This window comes from Panulirus ornatus, chromosome 66, assembly GCF_036320965.1.
Source record: "Panulirus ornatus isolate Po-2019 chromosome 66, ASM3632096v1, whole genome shotgun sequence".
In the NCBI taxonomy this organism is placed as follows: Eukaryota; Metazoa; Arthropoda; class Malacostraca; order Decapoda; family Palinuridae; genus Panulirus; species Panulirus ornatus.
This window is the reverse complement of record NC_092289.1, coordinates 24,184,807-24,206,664: the sequence shown is the minus strand read 5'-3', so window position 1 is coordinate 24,206,664 and position 21,858 is coordinate 24,184,807. Positions and strand designations below refer to the sequence as shown.

Below are 21,858 nucleotides of genomic sequence, written 5' to 3'. Positions count from 1 at the left end.
CTCACTCCTGGCCCACGAGGCAAACAGTCCTCACTTGGTGCGGTGTGCGCTTACTGCCAACACTTCCCTTGCACCTCTACCGTACTGAACTAAACTATCATTGTTACTATCAACGAAGGACACTTACAGGTTTAAAGGACTACTTACAATCAACCTCAAACACCACCGTCTGGTAAGTACACAAAGTTTTCGTTCATAAAAAGAGGTGAGGCAGCAGTACATGAAGGCCAGTGTTAGGTAATAACAAACCCTTTGGTGCTGGTAGTCACTGGTAGGAGAACTACTGCGTTTTCCAAGCAACAGATCTATTACTTTACATATATATATATATATATATATATATATATATATATATATATATATATATATATATATATTCCTATGAGTCCACGGGGAAAATGGAACACGATAAGTTCCCAAGTGCACTTTCGTGTAATAATCACATCATCAGGGGAGACACAAGAGAGAAATATAACAGTCACTTGAAATAAGGAGACGTAGATGGGACGCCATTTGGTAAACGTGATTGTCTAAGACAAACAACGAGCGTATCATAAGCTTATTATGTGGACAAGAAGGTGAATTGTTTACAAATTTTATCAACAATAAAGTTATCCAATTTGTATAGTCCTTCACTGATATCAAGGTTACAATTCTTTGTGTATCTAATAATAGAGGATTCAATTATATTTTTCGTGGTACTGGAGTTGGAGTTAATAAATGAGATGGCATTACTCCAGTCAATACAATGATCATAGTTTTTAACAAGATTGATTTCAGACATATTCGCCATTTCTCGCGTTTGTAAGGTAGCTTTAGGAACAGAAGACTTGAGCATGAGGGAAAATCCTCCCCTGGCTCCCTTCTGTGTTCCTTCTTTTGGAAAATGAGGGGAGGATTTTCAGCCCCCCGCTCCCAATTTATATATATATATATATATATATATATATATATATATATATATATATATATATATATATATATATATATAAAGTGATCACCACGTTTTTATAATCAAATTCGTAAGCCTGTTTATCAAAGCGTATCTGAATTAAGAAAATTGAAAACTTGATCCTACTCAGATATATATATATATATATATATATATATATATATATATATATATATTCTTTGGCAAATTGTTGTCCACAGAGAGTGGATGTAAAACGCTTCACTGTGACAATCCACGAGAATAATTAAAGAATTTGGTTAAACTTTGCTAAAAACATAATCTTTTATAAAGAAGTTAGCAATGAAGCAATATAATATGGCAGCACAATTAGCTAGGTATAGGCCTTAACGCAAAGTTGCAAACCTCTCCTACCACACAGATCGCGGAAACGTTGCAACATCTTGCAGGTCTCCTTGTGTAACTTTAAACTTCCTGAACGAAATACTAATTATAAAAACACAAGAAAAAAGACTCCCCGTAGCCTTGCTAGGAGTGTACGTACACACGACCACCAAGGTACTCCATGGTCACTACTCTCTGGTGTTTACTGATATTATTCTCCGTCATAACAGGAAACGTGAGATTTGCATTATTTTTCTTTTTCGGTGGGGGGAGGGGGAATATCTTATTATCCTTTGTGAAAGAACGTAAAATCCACTGGTGCCGGGAGGCAAGCAAGCAGTGCAAGAACCAGAAGGAAGGTATGGCGCGGCTGGTCGTACACAAGGCCTCCCACAACACGACCAATTTACCAAATTTTTTAGGCTCGTGAGAAAAGGCGGCAGAGCCCACTACAGTATGAAGGAAGGCCTAGCGGAAGAACAGCAAAACAGATTATCAGATGAAACAGATAATTATCTATTTAATTACTTAATCATTTTCAATTTTTAGTCATTTAATTACATTCACTTTGGCGAAATGACGTGAGACTATCGTTGTGGTACAATTGACGTACGTGATGTAAGTATATTGAAGAAATTTATCACGATATCCATCGTTAAGATTTCCATAATACAAGTCCATAATACGTCTAACGATATTGAATTAATTACGAATAATGAAGAAAATTGTCAGGTTTATCTTCTCCAATAACCAACCTCAGGTGCTGGCACAGACAGAGCCCTAAAATATCTACTCCAGTTACCTTACCTGGGCATCAGTCATAAGACATGACCACACACGAGGACCTTAGTTTCCTGTTCCCTGATGATTCTCAACACACGACACAGCTACTTAATTAGTGACCTGCCCTGAATGGTGACCCCAATTTCCCGCATCAGGAGAAAGAATAGCTTTCATCACCACGTTAATTCAGCGGGCAAGTACGTCACCAAAGGTCGAGCAAGGCTTAAAATAGCTTCCAAGGCGGAGGGAACACTGCGTCCAGTCCAGGAGACTGACTGTAGCAACGTCTCCCTGGCCAGGCCTCCACATCTCCCAGGCGCAATCATGACCTGTTGCTTCAAATGTTCTCCAAGCGACTTACGGGTGTCATACGAGGCTGACATCCAAGTTATTTACACAATTTTGTTTGCAGTGAAGTTATGTTACTCACAGCGATAATACTTGTTAGTCCAAGACTCCATACAACTGGGAAAATATCTAATATTACGTACGTCTGTCATATTCCAAAAACGAAAAATTAATGACACTGTTGATACGGATATTACTTAATGACAACAGTATTTACGCTAATCAATATGTGTAAAAAAGAGGTGGAAATGCTTCATGAAATAACAGAGATCTTGGCCTAATATAAACTATTTTTTCAGCTCATCTATATTCGTAGTGAAACAAAAGATACGTTATCATCTGAATAACATACTATTAATAAATTAGTAAATTATGTTCTTTATTGGTACTTTCCACTACATTAGTTCCGTAATTAATATCTTTTAGGAAATCATTGATGACTTGTTACGTCAAACAACAAATATAAGTTCTCATCATGCTCCCCCCATCCGTCCCTCTCCTCCCCCATTAATTGACGTCACAAAACAATGAAAAAGCTCTTATGATCAAGCGACACATACCGTTCCACACACCTAAGCTATCTTTCCTACGGAATGCAAATGTGTTCATATTAGCGTCATAGGTTCAAGGTAATGACGTAACCAGATCTCGACCAACCTTTACAAACATCTTAATCTACGGGAGTGAGTCCGCGCGACCAGTCCTCCCGCCAGCCCGGCTATTGATCACTTCACCGCTTACATGACGTCGTCTCCTTCATGAATAAATGATCATTAGCCTTTTCCTCAGCCGTGATACCTGCCCTCACAGGGACACTTGTGTCAGGTTTGGGATATTTCTCAAACTGCAAGTTCTGAGCTGAGAGCTGAATGAAAAAAAAAAAAACCAATGAGATGATACAAAAAATGATAATAATCTTCGCTAGTTTCCAGTAAGGTTATTCTTAGTTTTGAGTAATACCTTCTGTATAAATGAAAAGTGAGTTATTACAGTTACTGCACCTGAGAGTACAGCTACAACCATGATTTGTTACAGTGCTAATATAGTTACTATTGCAGGAACTATCGTGCTACTACTGCTCCCACTATGTGGGAAATCTTACTCGGGTAAAAAAATCAACGTTAAAAGACTAGAACAAATGAGTAAACATGGTATTTTCTCATTAAAACCGCCTGAAATTCTTCCCAGCTTTCACATTCTCAAGATCTAAAAAAAAAAAAAATCATGCGTAATTTGGCCGAGGTTACGGGTTGATTTATTCCGTTTTCAAAAGGTCAACAGTTTAAATGAAAACACTGGTGGCATTCACCCACACGTTCTAAAGTCTGTAAGATACAACAAATAGTAATGGAAAGATCGGCCACCTCGCTATAATCTAATGTCCAAGATACGGGTAAGACGATCATGGTACCATGGTAAGTGACACCGCTTCGTAAATTTGCCATCCAAACTGACGCGGATAACAGTTGCTTCCCCGGCCCTCACACGCCGTGCCGCCACCTGTTGCTCCGCCCCATACTGCTGGCCCAGCCATCCGCTTCTGTCCTTCCTCCATCACTTCTATCTTACGCACTTCACCACGTCTCCTTCCTTCTAAACCAATCTACAAGTTCCTGCTATTTCCACCAACCCACTTTCCATTGCTTTTTCTCCCTCATGAAAGAGACTATATCATGAGGCGCTGCGGTTCACTCATAACCTTTCCTCATACAATATTCTGTCGGTCACAATCCATTAATTCTACTGAGCCTACGAGTGTGGTGGTGGTGGTACTGCCGCTGAGGAGTAAATGCCAAGGTTAAGCAATGACTGTTCCAGTATATTCCTATCATCTGTTAATTTTCACCCTTCATATCCACACACTTCTGTCTCTTCCATAAGAAGGGAATGGGTGATGGCAACCCCGCCAAATCCCTCAACAAGCACATCGCCAGCTAAAAACGAAACCCGTCTGCGGCAGGGCCCTCCTGAGAGATAAGATTTATTATTGTTGGAGCGGAAACTCAGAAGTTCATCCGTGCAGAGGAGAATGGAGAGCGCCGGCTCGCTCCAGACGGCCTGACCCTCCCACAACAACTGATGCCCATAGTCCTTGAGGCAAGTGGGCGGGGGAGTTAAGGAGGAGCTGGGCGGCACGGCGGTTGAGGGAATCATGCCGGAACCTCAGGAGCCTCTCGGGGATGGCTGCCTAATATCAGATACAAGAAAGACTGGCAGCCACAGCGAACGGTGCTCAGGTCAGCACAGTTCTGCTTCTATACCACTTACCTGATGAAGCCAAGCCCAAGGTACCCAACATGCAAACACGGATAAAGTGAGCCACAGTCAGCTCAATGTACAATTCAAACTAACTCTTGGATCAAGTTACTTTTTGCAAAGACTAGATTATATTCTAAGTCTATACGATCCTCAAAAGCTGCACATATTTTCTATGCATGCGACGGGAGCAGCTATCAGACCGGACGGCGAGGCAATCCTGAGCTCGAATGCTCCAATTGAGTTCCTGGGGATGAGACGGAAGGGAATACGGCCCATGAGTCATGCCGTGGGCGAGTCTGCATATGTGATGCTGCAGAAAAATGATGGGGCCCAAGAATCTTAACTACTGGTAACGGGCTGGCGCGTCACGTTTTGGAATCTGGAACGAGGCTTCTGGCTAGCGACTGTGAATGATGATAATACCACTGGCCATTATTGTACCACATCCATCACGCCACACTAGGCCAGGCCTCCATAATACACATATCCATGAAGCCTTGAAGGCCCTTATCACTGTGTAAGGCAAACCATCCATCACATCTGTTGTCTTACATGCAGTAACGCAGGCGCTACATCTTTATAAAAAGATTCTCTCTAATCAGCAACCCACTGACGACATAGCTTGGTAGCTTGAGACATAGGGACAGCGGAGAGGAGATGCAATTCTCTTCAATGACTATTTCAAAATGCAGTCGAGAATAATGTAGGCCATCATGCTGAAAGGTCAGTCTAGGCGAAGATGAGGATCCTGGGATAACCTAAGAGCATTCCAGAGGCATGGTGAAGGATGGGACTGACTCAACTAATGCTGTACACAAATGTGAAGTAATGAGGAATGTAAGGATGCCAGGTGGAAGTGAGCGATGTAGCGGGAGATCACAGATCAGAGATGGAATACAGCTGAAGGAGTTTGTGTGACTGGCAGGTGGAGGACGGCCGGAGGAGGTGGAGTACGTCCCCGGGAGGTGGAGGATGGTCGAGGTGGGTGGAGAACTGCCGGGGAAGTGGAGGCGGGAGAAGAGGCGGCCTGGTGATGACAGACTCATTACGGAGAGGCGAGAATCGGGCCTGGCCAGCGATGGCAGATCACAATGACAACGGAACCAATCCTTCCCCTTCTCCCGTCCCCATCACCCATGCTCTGCCAAATACCCTTCCCTTGCTGTGCTGTTCCTTACCCATCACCTTACACTGACCACAATATCCTCTCTTCCCTACACTTCAACCCATCTCTGGTCTTCTCTCCAGCTCCTTTTTGTCCTTATCTTAACCCTACACCTCTTAACCTTATCTATCCACCTCACACAACTCCCTATTTCATTCACGAGCACTTTCCCCTCTCAGCACAGCCACACGGCCGTCTACACATCCTCAGTACACACTTGCCTCTGTTCACCTCCACTGTTGCTCCTGTTACTCTAAAATATTTTCCAACAAAAAATATTGGTCCCAGATCTCGCATACGGCAATTAAGCGTCCGTCAGTATGGCTGCACCGCCCTGAGATCAAATATGCAGATGTAATTAATTTCGCTAAAGTGTTAGAGCAGCAACTTTGACTTCCTCCGTGGCCTTCTGATGACAGCATGATCACTCATGATTATGATGCTGTTGATGCTTCCTGTATTGTTATTGTTGGTGATGTTCTTCATGCATCTGCTGCTCTTATCAAACGCTTCAGCTTATAAACAATTACGTCGTCCAGTGACATCTGAATAAAAATTACTTCAATAACTTTTACAAACTTAGTCAGCCGTGTTAGGCCGTTTGAGTTAAACAGTAAATGCCACACTGAACAGCTTTATTCTATCCCTCTATAATGGTAAAAGCTTCCTTACAATCAATACACTTCTGTACGAGTCATATGTGGCCTTTGTTTATACACTACCACGATACTATGAATCATCCAGTTCATCTCAATCAAATACATCCAACACTGAATGTCATTGTTTGCACCTCCGTCCAACTATTTACCTCGAACAGTCTGAGGAAAAGGATGATGGATTCACAGAAAATTCTTTTAACGCTCACTTAAAGTTTGCAACATGGTCAGGAGTGAGCATTCATGGCAAGGAGGAAGCCACGAAGCAAGTTCTTGCTCGGACATCATCACTGCCGCCCAACACCCGCGTACTGGACCGCGTCGGCCACACGAACCACTTCTATTCCTCAAACTCGATCTACGTAACTCAACTCCTTATCTTCTTTACGATAATTCATTTCCCATGAGACGCGATGTTACACTGGTACGACAAGTGGATGTTTCTCTATTGGTGATTGTTTACATTAGCCACTGCTAAGCGGGTTAGGGCATGTTACTCAAGTGGTAATGTTTATTCTGTATGTGGCAGTTGGTTGCCATGGCTAACTAGTTATCATTTACCTGCCGAAAACATTTCTTTGGTGTCGACAGTTTTAGTACTTATATCAACGACTGTTTCATGAACGGCTGGTTCAACATGGACAGTTTAATCATCTACTTGTAAATCATGATCGTGGCGACGTAATTCCTGACCATCGGCGATCATTGTAGCATTGGATCCTTATTATGGTGATTGATTACGTTCTGGCTACCGGAAGCTTATTGTCCGCACAAATTTCATTCTTAATTAAGTTACTTTTGAGTCGTTTTGTGCTCATCAGGCGCCAATGACATACACCATAATTATGTCATTACTGTTTTCTGTAGTGGCGATCATGACGCCCACCCAGGTCTGTAGCTCTTCCAGACAGCTACAAATGCCTCACATGCCACTAACTCTCGCATACATACAGCTGCAACAGCAAGCCTCAGGTATTTCTCGTGTGCCGGATCTTGATTACTTATTCTTCCCGTGATAGGCCTAACTCACTGCTGGTTCTCTGAAAGGCGTTCCAGTCAAATCCTTCTTTACGTGGGACCAAACCCCATAATCAGTAGTCATATCGGAGCACAAAACCAGTTAGTATTCTCAAAGTTGTAAGCATACCATTTAAGATCCTGTGGAAGGAGGTTCTACCATACGTAGGTACATTTCTACCTTCACGATTCAACGCATATCATTTCCTTAAGTGAATGTCAACAACAACAAAAGCCTTGTATTCAAAATACCTTTCGTTTCTGTACGTCAAATGCATATTTGTGTGTTTCTGATACCATCTTGATACAGACCATTACATGGCCTTTACCATAGGTGTGTCGAGCAGTTGACCTGTGTCGACGACTTTCTTTCCCATCCCTCAGACTCCCCTTCCTCCCCTCCAATGCTCTCCCTTCTGCCTTCTCTTCTCCCCTTCCTCATCCCCTCTACCCTCATATCCATCTTCTTGTTCTTCCTTCTCTTTCCTTCTGCTTTTACTCTGCCTCTCATCCATTTCCCTCCTTCGCCTGCCGGTGCCAACATCAGCTCACACCACACATTCCACGGTGGCCATCTCTATGGCATCTCTGAAATTCTGTCTCGCGCGAAAATCGCCAAATTTAGATATTGACGTTGTGATAATGACCCCTACCCACACAGCCTGTTCAGTCTCAAGTCACCGTCAAGTGGTATAACAAATACCACATACAATACGTCGTTAATTTAGTCAGTGCAATAATGATTACCGATCTTGTAATTTGTTTATGTGGCACACAAACACATAAACACAATAAATCATGACTAATGACAAACTTTTTAATCAATGTTTGCACACACCACACTCCGTCTCCCGCACCCTCCTCCCGCCACACTCACCCTCCCTCCTCTCCCCCAACCCCCGACGTACCAGCCTAAAAAGGTCGACTGCGGTCCTTCGTGTGAGATGGAAATGTGAGCAGAGTTTTACCACAATGAAAATCAATTTAGTGGCGCTGAAAGATTCCCGGGAAGACCACCATAACATTCCCCTGCCCGCCTACGTAACCAGGCCACCCAGCTAGCCACCCACACAACCAGGTCACCCACCCAGCTAGCCACCCACACAACCAGGTCATCCACTCAGTAATCCACCTGGCCATCCACACAACCAGGTCACCCACCCAGCCATCCGGCTAGTCATCCAAATAACCAGGTCGACCAACCAACTTCCGGTTTACCATGCACACATCCAGGCACCAAACCTTCACCCACCTGCACTCCTGTCTGGTCAACAACTGTACCACTGACAAAACTAACAACCCAATTAACTACCACAGGCCTGCCATCCTGTCGGCAAGAGTCAGGCAACCACTAATCAAAACAGTTAGTGGCCTAACCAACCAGACAACCGTTCAGAGGGACAACCAGACACCTACACAACCACCCTCCCAAAGGTCGACAACCTAAATCTTTAACGCACGTATCGTATAATTACTTCCCGCTCCCAGACGTTATCAGTTAATATAGAGAAGATCCTTATATATGAGGCAATTCTCCGCGGCCAGGAGCTAGAGCCGTCCTGGGAAGATGACATACAGACACACTACGAGAGTTACCAGCAGACACAGGACACTGGGAGGAAAACTCTCTCACACACACACACACACACACACACACACACACACACAAAGGCCGGAGATAAAAAAAAAAAAAGATGTATAGACAGACATAGCAGCTTGGACGCATCTATAGATGGTGCCGTAAACACCGAGGTTATAGCCAGAGACACCAATACAAGTGGTACGTGGAGCAAGACACAAGGAGTCGTACCAAGAATAATGACATTCACGTCACATCATACCAGACAAGTGGCGCTGGTAAGATATACGTGGGTCGTATACGTGGAACAAAGAGGAGGAAATGGTCGCCAAATGTCGCAACAAGTATAACAGTCGTAATAATCAGACTGATGCCGGAGTGGTAACACGTAAACATAAGGCGTAAAAGGGTGAAAGGTCACACAGGCTCTCAGTCCAGACAAGGTCAAAGAGGGTCACATGGAGGTCATCCGTTCTAACAAGGTGAGAGAAGGTCACTCAGAGGTTACAAGAAGAATGTCCAATAAGAGGCGGCACAGGATTTAAGCCATTGGGAGCGATTTGATGAGTTGGGTGGGAATGGAAGTCGGGAGTCCATATCTTATACAGGAGTGGGAATTCCTGAGGGCTGAGAATTCCCGGCACGCGTCTCATTGTCTGCGGCGGCCACCAGGGGGATATGACGGGTGGTGGGGCGTCGCTCCCTCCGACCCTCCCCCACAGGGAGGCGCGTCCCGTTTCCCTTCTCAAGGCCTCAGGAGTCTAGTGACATCTACACTGGGAGGGATTATGGTGGCCAACTGGCAAGATAACCCTGAGCGAAAGACTGCCTCTGTGGGTGCCCTCTCTCTCTCTCTCTCTCTCTCTCTCTCTCTCTCTCTCTCTCTACCCCCCCCCCCAACCCACACACACACGAGACCCCCTCTGCTCCCCTCCATTCCCCACTATAGCCGAGGTTATCACTACGCCCACCATCACGAATAGTTAGGATTCCCACACGAGGCTGGCGAAACGTGACGATCATGTCAGCGTGCCTGTGTCTGCTCTCTCGTGCTGCTCATGGATGGTCCTCAGCAGCAGCCACCAGCCAACTACCTGACTCCGAGTCTTCTTAATGAATAATGTGTGTCATCTGTGAGGCAAACTTATACAACTCGAGAGTATAAGCGGACGCTACACACCTTCCTGAATTACTCAGTAATCAACACAATTTTCCACAGTAATCAACGCAGCGTTTGCTTATCTACATTTATATTTTCTGGAAGTTTGTGTTACATTTCAAACTAACTGCTCATTTTTCCCAACAGGTGAGAGAAAAGAACTGAAGGTCAACCACTAGATCTGTGAAGAAAGAGAACACATATAATTAAGGGAGAAGCGGCCATCCTCACTCACTCTGCAACCAGAACTATCAAGACACCAGAACATTACAACTGTCCAACCAACACAACAAATCTTTCGAGGAGAAAAATCTCAACAAACCTCAGCAGAGACCAATACCTCAGCGACCACTACCACCCACTCACCAACCGTGAACACTTCTCCAGCAACACCCACCACCACCACCACCACCACCATCCCTGCCACACCAGCGCCCTCCAACACCAACACAACAGCCATGAATTCCACAGAGTTCCGTAAGCGGGGTAAGGAGATGGTAGACTACATCGCTAACTACCTGGATACCATCGAAAACCGACGCGTCACGCCGGCTATCGAGCCCGGCTACCTGAAACACCTTGTGCCCCTGGAGGCGCCGCAGAAGGGCGAAGACTGGGACGACATCATGAGAGACGTCGAGGACAAGATCATGCCGGGGGTAAGACCAACTATTTACAACATTTACACTAATATATTACAAGACACAAATCTCTTCTTTTACGCGAACTCTTACTCTCATATCTTAGCCTACTGTCACCTATGATTTCCTCATTCTTTTCGTCAGTGTCACCACAAAACCCGAATGTAATCCTAAGAATCCAACATCAAGTGGTAAACCTGCCAGGCAGTAAAGAAAAACATCCCCTAACACACAATGAATATCCCTGTCAACGACGTGGTTTTAAAATCATTCCAATCTGAGGTGGAAATGATCAAGGAATTTATATGACTTACAGTAAAACTGGAACAAAAAGTAATGGTTTGCTGTCAACCAACACATGTAAGAATGAACAACATGTAATGTGATTCCAACACGACAAGTGGCCTGGCGTCATACGCAGCCACACTCGACTCCAACAATATCAACCTACAGTGTCGCCAACGTTTTCATTGATAAGCATTTTAAAGAGTAATTTCTTCACCAGTGGCGCGGGACACTAACATCCCGCCTGACACTTCCCTTACCATTAATATCAACTTTCTACTCGTCAACGACGGACACCACCTCAATATATCAACCTTCTGGCATTCATCAACACATGTCCTACATACTGATTACTGTCATCAAGCACCACTATACACAGCATTATTGATATATACAATATTGACAGCGTAAACATTTTTATGCCATTTTATCGTAGACATCGATCACCTCTTCAACCAGACTTCTTCAGCCAAATTTAACATTTATATAACAGTGTTGCGCGTAACAAATGTACTACGCTACACTTATGTATGCTTGACCTTAGCCTTACCGTCTGCCTCCGTGCCTCCCCAGGTGACACACTGGCAGCACCCACGGTTTCATGCCTACTTCCCGTCTGGCAACTCTTACCCGAGCATCCTGGGGGACATGCTGAGCGACGGCATCGGCTGTATAGGCTTCTCCTGGGCCGCCTCCCCCGCCTGCACCGAGCTGGAGACCGTCGTCCTCGACTGGCTGGGTAAGTCGACCTTGTCCTCCCGAGGACTTCCTTATCTCCCAACGAAAACTCTCTCAGAAACAACCCATTCCCTGGCCAACACCTGACAAGTCAAACAAGGTCTTTCTAGTATTGTCTATTTTCTAATCAGGACAATTGCAATGGATCTGTTCTATTACCGCGTTACGTCATTAATTTTCGACTGCTTCCTTACGTACAATAACTTGAGTATCTTCAAAAAGTTTCCTCGTTAGATAAAGTACAATCTAGAACAATATTGATATTTCCAGTAGTTTGTTCACCAACTTAAGTACTATATATCCTTTCCTCGTTGGCAGAAAGAATCAAAGTTTTCTATTTTCTTCGTAATTAAGTAAAATGTGTCAGAGTACAAGACGATGTGCTGAGCAGTCTACTTCTTTCTCTCCTTCAGGCAAGATGGTGGGTCTTCCAGAGGAATTCCTTTCCTTCAGCGAAAACAGCAAGGGCGGTGGCGTCATACAGGTGAGAAACATGGGGTGTGGATGGTCAAAGTATTGTCATTAAAAACTGACAAACAATTAATAAAAGATTAAATGAATATTTCACTTGAAGTCGATCGACCATTTGGTAAAGATCAAAGAAGGCATCACAGGAACACACTGATCACAACGTATCTCCAACAATCAAACACGACAATCACCAGAAGCGCTACGATGGGTTAAGCAGAAGGCATTTTTTTTTTCTTTACAAATTCATTGGTGGGAAGCAACGACCTCAATAAAAACTTAAGGGTTCAATTTAAACTTTTAAAGGGGCATGAAGTCGGAAAGGAAAACCAGTTTCATCTTGTTTTCTAAGTAATTTTAAATAATTCTATCTCAGTGTTCATAGCGTTAAGATGGGGAGTGAGAGTTGTCTCTTTTCAACTATCCTTCATTCTTCTCCACACAGTAGCGGTCCACACCAAACTTCCCTAACTGTCAGAATGCCTACAGCACACTAGTATTCCAGTCAGATGCCCACAACAACCACTCGTGAAATATCAGCCTCACAAACCCCTCCACTCACATATCATAGTCCCGCATCCCTTTTCTATCTACCCCTCACCCACCTAACCTCCCTTTCACTATCAGGAAACTCCACAATGCACTTCTTAAGCCATTATATCCCTATCATCCCTGCCCAAACTATCAGAACACAAACTCCTTTTGTCTAATGTAGCAGAGGCCCACAATCTCCCTATCTTTCACTGCCTTCAAACCCCCTTTACCTATCCATGAGGCCCAGGACGTTACCTCTTGTTAACTATCAGGAAACTATAATTCCCTCTCGCCTTACCCATGACATCCACAACCCTCTTCGCCCTACTTATCACAGGCTCGTAAATACCCTTTCCCTACCCATCAGAAACTCACAAAAACACCTCAACTTACCCATCTAAAATTAGCAAACCTCCTTTTCTTAACTACCAGTCCATCCACTGCTTCACCCCACAATCAAGCTCGGCTGGATGCGATACTGCTCCACCCATCCATCCAGCCCACTTGGATGCAATACTTCTCCACTCGCCCATCCACCCAGGTTGGCTGCGATGCTGCTGATGAATGGCAGAATTTGTGGGCGGGAGCGTCTCTCTCTCTCTCTCTCTCTCTCTCTCTCTCTCTCTCTCTCTCTCTCTCTCTCTCTCTCTCTCTCTCAGACTGACACACAAGAAATCGATGTGGCCATTACCAACCACAATGGCCGGCCCCACGTTGAACTTTGGCGACAACCCGACTTATAACACGGCACGCTAAGAGTGCGTCACGTGGGGAGGAGGAGGAGGTTAGGGATTTTACAACAAGGGAGATGAATCGTTTCCAAGATTTATTATCATCTTGAAAGTCGGTCGCCACAACTCAACGCAACCGCAGAGCAGAATTGCCAAAAAGAGTCAACCATCACACAAGAATGGAGTCTTTCCTTTTCGCGTCTCCTTAATCAACATGTTTATCTCGACCTTAAGTACATGTTTACTTCGATATATGTTTCTTTGACTCTTGTGTAGTACATAAGTCACAGTCACTGTAGTTCATCATTCATCGAGCTCCTGATTAGTTATGTGACATATCTCTGGTCTCTTCCCTAACAGGGCTCTGCCTCGGAGTGTGTTCTAGTGTCTCTCCTGGCCGCCCGCGCTCACACCATCCGCCAGCTGAAGAAGCAACACCCATTCGTAGAGGAGGGCGTCCTCCTGTCCAAAATGATGGCTTACTGCAGCAAGGAGGCCCACTCGTGTGCTGAGAAGGCCGCCATGATGGCCTTCGTCAAGCTGAGGATCCTGGAACCCGACGAGAACCAGAGTCTCAGGGGCGCCACACTACAGCAGGTGAGAACCAGCCCTGAGGGCACCGCCAGAACTCGACTTTGGGTTATACGTCTTAACTGCCTCCTCCATCTTGTGTCTGAGACTTCCCTACCTTTAGTGTAAAACCTTGATGTGTGACCACTGACAGGAACATCATAATTCTTATATAACGACCGATCCATCGAAATACAATGAACACTTCTGGACGAGGACGAGGTTGCCCGGCGGTTACCATGATGTATTACTCTACTGCGTACAATCCTTAGAGCAAAGTGAGAAAATCCTTAATTACATCAACGAATCCTTCATGTAATGCAGCTCTAAAAATACAACATAACCGTCTCATTTTGATAACATCAAATCTCCCCCGATTTAGTGTATTGTGAAGACTATACTGTACATAAACAGCTGTAAAATTGCGAGCAAAATCACTTAAGATGTTTGTTATACCTCACGGTGTAGTTGTCTACCTGTCATAAATCTACCACGGTAAAGTTCAGTAATCTATATCTAACCTGTTAACATCATTACCATCCACAACGACAGACATGAGTCTAATAAACTTCCCAGATGGATTACAGTATCACATATCATAGTTTATATTTTACATCACTAGGTTAAGCAGCTACAGGAGACGCCCTAACGCGTCATTAAAGACTGTTGACATGTAAAAACGAGACCGCCAGTTGGTTATTTCAAACTTATAATGAGAGTATATCAATCATGCCGATCATGTTTCTGTTTACGTCAATATAAAGACCAGAATCTTAAGCATTATCATGTCACGTGATCATCCAGTCCTCCCAGGGTTCCCCTCGTCCTCAGTCATATCTCGTTAAGTTTGCAGACACTTCGGTAGTCCTGACAGCGTGCATCTTGGTGGGTGACGGTGGCATGCTTGGTGATGTTCTGCACTGACAGCAATCATCAGCTTTAGCCATTTGTGACACTAACCCTCCCTGCCTGTCCCCTGTACAGGTGATGGAGGAGGACCGCGCCGCAGGCCTCATTCCCTTCTACGTGGAGACCACCCTGGGCACCACATCCTGCTGCTCCTTCGACAACCTCGCTGAGATCGGTGAGTTTCCTTCTGCCTTTCATTGTTCTCTCATCATCTTTCTGTAAAGTGCAGCCTCTCCTCTCTGTGCTGTTCTTCGTCTTACCCTCTCTACTCTTGCTTCTTTATTTTTCATTCTTGTCGCAGTCTTCACGATTTCACTCTATAATGTTCTGTGTTAATACATGGCTGTGCGGGCTGTTGGAGCCAATGGTGACAGCGACTGGTGTTGCAGGTCCAGTTTGCGAGGAGTTCGGTGTTTGGCTTCACGTGGACGGCGCCTATGCTGGTAACTCCTTCATCTGTCCGGAGCTGCGCGGACCCATGAATGGCATCGAGGTGAGCAGAAGTCTCCCATCACACTCCATATTGATACACTCAACACAGCATACATAACTGAACGCAAACACTTCATTAATGAATTCAGTCATGACACCATCACCATTCATAATGACCTTATTACCACTAGAGGCACAAGCTTCACCACAACTCCTCTTTCCCGGAAAGTCTCCAGCACCTTCTTACATCATCCTCTCCATCTTCATCCCTCACACCACCTAAGCCACACGTAACTTCCCTTACCGTCAACACATAATGAAAATATGTTCTTAACGAATCCTTCACGACGCTTGACCTCAGACAACAATGAAACTCCTATCGATTAAAATTTCAAAACTCCACTGGTTCTTGGACATCTTTTTTTTTTTTTTAATAAGAATAGATTATTTCACTGCAGTTCAGTATCAGATGGTATTGTATTAAATACAGGAACCTACATAAAGCAGATCTGTTACCACATAAAAAAGACGATCTCTGTTGTCCTGGATATTCACGTTACTTGCGGGTATGATAATGAAGGTCAAACGTCGATCTAAGTGTTGTTAGCTACGGTTATCCAAGATCAGACAAGCTCTCAAATGCAAGGCCCATAACAGATGGGTAGAGATGTGCCTGACCGAGATTAACTTTGCCCAAATCATATCTCCAGCCCATCTTGTAAACTTATACACATGAATATGAAAGTCTTGTATAACTGTTGACTAATTGTTTCTGTGTTTTGCTTTCCAGTATGCCTCCTCCTTCAACTTCAACCCCAACAAGTTTATGCTGACCAATTTCGACTGTTCTCTCATGTGGTAAGTTTAAAGACTTGTATTACCAAAAGTTTATATGAAAATTACATATAACTTATTGATAAAACAACACTAACATTGTATTCACGAACTACCTTGACTTTCGTTAGTTTGTAAGAGTTCAGATAAAAGCAATAATTTTACTAACTTAAGTACGATGATGCACGGTACTGATCATGTCCCAGATAAAATCAAGCAGGCCAAGCATTGCAATATTGCTCGTGCAAGCCGTGTATCATCATGACCTTGATACAAACATCGGGTTCTCCTAGTAACGTGTGTGTTCTTGTGTTCTGGCCAGGGTGAAGGACAGATTCCGCCTGACGCAGGCGCTGGTGGTGGATCCTCTGTACCTCCAACACTCCTACTCCGAGAGGTCCATTGACTACAGGGTAGGTCGCTCCCACCAACTGCTCACTTACAAGTCCATTTCATCTTATCTTACTTTCCAGTTTATTTTTCAAAAGTAAACACAAACTTTCACAGTTAATAAACCAATTATATATATACAATCTGAGGCAGATTGTTGATCTTTTCATTTGTATTACATTTTTCCCTTCGTAGTTTCAATGGTATATTTGTTTGCTTCGTCTGACCCACAGCACTGGGGCATCCCACTCAGCCGACGGTTCCGCGCCCTCAAGTTGTGGTTTGTGATCCGGTCGTTCGGCGTGGAGGGTCTCCAGAAGTACATCCGCGAACACTGCCGCCTGGCCAAGAGGTTCGAGGCCCATGTCAGGAGAGAGAAGAGATTCGAGGTAGCCAGCCCTGTGAACCTTGGCCTCGTCTGCTTCAGGTGAGTCCTTGGCGATGTTTCTTTCACTTGTTTCTTAACTAGTCACTTGAGGAAGAGCAAATATTCGTTTTCAATCCAAAACAACTGCAACAATAACATTTTTTTGTTAAGCCCTAAAATCGATGCAATGCCACATACGTCACACAAACTAGCGTATCGTTCTAAACGCATCTGGTACACAACAATGGCACAACAACTATACTTGGTAACGGCATCTCTTTCTGGCCACAGATTGCGCGGGTCTAACGAGAGCAACCAGAAGCTCCTCTCGTCCATCAACGCCTCCGGCAAGCTGCACATGGTGCCCGCTTCGCTTAACGACAAATACGTCATTCGCTTCTGCGTGTGCAGGCAGACCGCCACAGACGCCGATATTGGTGAGTTACACAAGGATTCCGTAATGCTGATCATTCCAGAGTCCCATACAAAAAGGACAGTCGTGACTGGGTGAACATTCATGACAGTACCAGAATGATTGCCTCCCCACAAGAAACATCCTATATTTTCTAAAATAAACCGAGACAGTTCGTGTACCTTTTTATTCTAGAGGGCTAACACTTGATACATCGTGATCGATTTACAGTATCCAGAAATACAGAACCTTGATATCTCTTTCACATGCTTTCCCCTGAAAGGAACACAGTTTCCCCTTCGTACGTAAACTGTATACTGACAATACGATATCTTTAAGCCATATAATCAACGTTAACGAACGTGCATTTCTGACAGTAAGTTATCCGTTTCAATCTATTGGGAGTAAATCTACGATGTAGAAAATCATTCATTCATTTTAATAAGTTGTACATCTTGTCCCACAGACTGTGCTTGGAACGTCATTACACAGTTCGCCACAGACATGCAAGACATCTTGGCGGAGAAAATCGTCGATAAGAACGAGGTAAGATTCCTTTTGTCAGCCTAGTGACTCTTCACAGCTCACGTCTGGTGCTATGAAAAGTATTACGATGAACATTTGGTAAAAAATTTCACCTGCTTCCCTCACTTGACATCATACTTTCTCTCACACAGTTAGAGGAGGCGAAGAACAAAGAGGCAGAGAAAGAGGAAGAAGAGAGTACGGAGGAGGTGTTCCAGATGTTGAATCGCAAGGACAACAAGAGCCTACGGTACAAACGCTCCTTCTTCGTTCGTATGGTATCTGACCCCAAGATCTACAACCCCAAGATCGTCAGAAGTCTTCCAGGTGAGTCTTGGCTCGAGTGTGACTTCTTGAGACACACATCACTGGGGATAAACCTTGACGAATTAACCATGTAAAAGCTGCGTCTCTCAGTAGTGAGTCAAGGTCTTAACACTGATAACTAAACCTAGTGTTTGTCTTCCAGCCGGCAGCTCTAGACGGCACACTACATCCGAGACGATCGAGGATAACAACGTATCCATCAGCTCTCCCACCATGTAAGTTACACGCTCACACCACAAGCCGATGGCTGCTGGTGCACATCGCTGTGACGTGTTTTGTTCTGAGTCAGAGTTGGACAGTCATTTGACATTCACATTCGGTCAAGTAAACAAAATCTAAGAATATCCGAAACTCAGGCTATGTTCCTCAAATCATTTCCAGAAGTAATTTTACCACTAAAGCTCACTTGCATCAAAGTTTCTAAAGTGTGTTTAAAAGATCAAGTGACCCACTCAAACCTTTGTTGAGACATGTAAACTGACCAGTCTGACTCCGCCTCCGACAGATATTGTTGTACTTTACAAAAAGCTTTCTATCATTTTGTTTATAGTTTCATGTTTAGCCAGTTTTATTCACATTACCATTTGCTAAGATTACAGCTATCTGCCAAAGAAATAATCACTCAAGATTCACTTCACAGTTAAGCAATTACTGTCTTAAATTCCCTGAGCATCTTACAGTAAATATTTCAAGAATAATGTGAGAATAAAACCTCTTATACTTCATTCATCTGGTGTAGGGAGATTTAGCATGATTCTCCATTATTTAGTTTTTATGAGTTGCATTATTTTTGTTGTGTTGTGTCTGTGATGTTGATGTGTAGCATGCCCCACCAGTGACAGCGACAACCTGACGGAGCTCCTGCAGCAGACCAACATTAAAGAGGTCTTCTCGAACGTGAAGGCCAAGTACAAAATAATTTCGAAGACAACCAGCGACCTCTCGGACCGCTTGATGGCCACGAACTCTTTGCTGCAGGCCACACGAATGCAGGAGGTCAAGCACTGACATAAGCAGAGGTCACACTAAACTTGAGAATGAGTACTGAGATAAACAGTAGGCTAAAGCTAGGACATAGAGTGCTGCTGAGGTCATGCTAATGAACTAAGACGCTTAACAAGTCACTCATGCAAGGTGGCATGAACACCTGAACAAGATTACATTCCCAACGACTGGCCAACGAATCGAGGCATCTGAACTAAAGATATCTGTGTTTACCTCAATAACCAAGTCGTATTGTGCATTGGGATGTTTCGCTCATACACAGTCTTTCAACCGATAAATAATCATTTGGAAACATATCACATTCATCCCCCACTTGATTTCTTGAGCTCCAATAACCTCATTCACTCCTATGTCTAAAGCCTTATCTCTACACTCCTACACTACTTTCAAATTCTTTATGACTTTATCAAACATGTCATGAAGATACCATGTTTACCAGTAACGCTCTGTTACGGTGAAATCCTATTTTTCCTGACCTAATTCATATTCATTTAGATTAAGAGAGAAATCATAATATATTTAATGTATTTATTGTACCTAGTAAACATTCCATGTGGGAATACATGGGATAATGCTGGACGACCTGTGGTAAGGTCGTCAGGATCTTTAATGGACAGAGGCTTGTATACACATTATCAGTACTGCTCTGGTAAGCAGTTTATATCCTATGCTTTGTAACCTGTGATACAAAACTATATAATAAATATGAATGACTTTATATAATTATGATCATCTCTCATTATTTACTACACCCAAGGAAGTCATAGAAACGTGTTCATAATGATAATTTAGTCACACTGAGTAGCATACGTATATCATAATGATGAAATCATCAGTAAATCTAACTAATCTTGTGTAAAAAGGTTAAATTCGTGTTTGAAACAGAAGACAGTGTAATACTCGGAGAGACGCTGGACGGTGTCAGTATGACGCTGTGAACATGAGGAAAGATGGAGGAGAAAGAAATTTAAACTGAAAACAGAAGTTATTAAGTCATGTCACAAAGAGACCCGAAAGGAGGCTCTGGCGGACATTTTCAGATTTCCGGCACTTTGGTCCGTCTCTGGCGGGTGGCAGCGTCGTATTTGGTTCGCTCGCTGACGGTCTTCCATAGTTCACTGATGTTGCCTCAGAAATGACTAGTACTGTACAGTGTTCATTCACTCTGACGAGCTACATAATACCAAGCAAGAGGGCAACACAATCCTACACCCCCTCCGTCATCATAACAAGTGACTGGCACAAATACAAACATGTTGGACGGACTTTAGGAGCCAATCCAGATGATGTTTCATTCTCATCATTACCCTTCATCACGGATATACGACCTTTAATCACGATAGTACGACCCTTGATCACGACTGTACCTTTAATCAAGCTAGTACGACCCTCGAGCTCGATAATACGTTCCTTCAACACGATGGTACCATCCTTGGCAAGATGGGGCGACCTTTGGGTATGATGGCCTGATTTCTGACGTAACCTTGACCAAGGATCGTACCATCGTGACCAATACGTTAATATCTTACACATGAAAGCAAGGAGGAAGTGAATAGTCTTAATGGACTGAACTGTCCATGTCAGGCATTTACACAAAATTTGTTCTGCAAAAACACAATGAACATAAAAGGTGGAAACGAATCAGAGAACCACAGCGAGTTAAATCATAATCCCGGGCGACTAGAACAGTCCACACGGAAAAACGATAATAAAAGAGAAAATGAAGTAAGTCGATGAGGTAAGTCGAGGACATAATAACAGATCAGCACAAGTGAATGATGTATGACCGAAATGATAGAGCGAATGATATTGGATGAGCATCACAACTTCAAGGTGGATTTGGGCCACAAGTGAACGAAGATGGATGAGTGTCACAAGTTATGGTGATGTAATGAATTACGATAGATGATTAATGTCGGACGACGATAGAAATTCAAATAACAATTGGATTAGCATGGATAATCTATAACGGGTTTTAATCACAAGTGGACAACTGTGGAGTTAGATCACACGGGGATGACACAAGTCGAATCACGAGGTAAAACTGGAGGAATATGAATATGTATATGTGTTTATATATATATATATATATATATATATATATATATATATAGATGTCTGTGTATGTATATGTACGTATATGTTATGTATATGTATGTATAGGTGCGTATATGGGCGCATGACTGCCAAATATCGTTCGTCAAATCACGTATGATGAGATGAAATATGGGCACAAAAATATGAAATATCACCTATGGCCACTTGAAATATTATGACCAAACAACACAGGACATACCACTTACAACGTATCACCCACAATGAGCTGAAACAACTCTGGACACATCACGACAATGAATGAAGTGAAACATCATGGACAAACAAGATGATAAACTAATTATGTTACTTACCTTCCGCCGGTCAGCTGGTGCC

At 43.5% G+C, this 21,858-nt stretch overlaps 1 protein-coding gene across 1 annotated transcript; it reads left to right on the top strand.

The window, feature by feature from the left end:
- The first annotated feature begins 2 nt into the window (after positions 1 to 2).
- On the top strand, positions 3 to 20,155 carry LOC139746701 (aromatic-L-amino-acid decarboxylase-like). The gene is made up of 15 exons (XM_071658157.1): positions 3 to 172; positions 10,408 to 10,919; positions 11,760 to 11,925; positions 12,338 to 12,408; positions 14,018 to 14,254; positions 15,212 to 15,311; positions 15,526 to 15,629; positions 16,359 to 16,426; positions 16,725 to 16,815; positions 17,026 to 17,219; positions 17,451 to 17,596; positions 18,038 to 18,117; positions 18,249 to 18,423; positions 18,566 to 18,638; positions 19,260 to 20,155. Exons 2-15 carry the CDS (start codon positions 10,719 to 10,721, stop codon positions 19,429 to 19,431), a joined length of 1,878 nt encoding a protein of 625 aa, XP_071514258.1. The 5' UTR covers positions 3 to 172; positions 10,408 to 10,718; the 3' UTR covers positions 19,432 to 20,155.
- Positions 20,156 to 21,858: the final 1,703 nt, after the last annotated feature.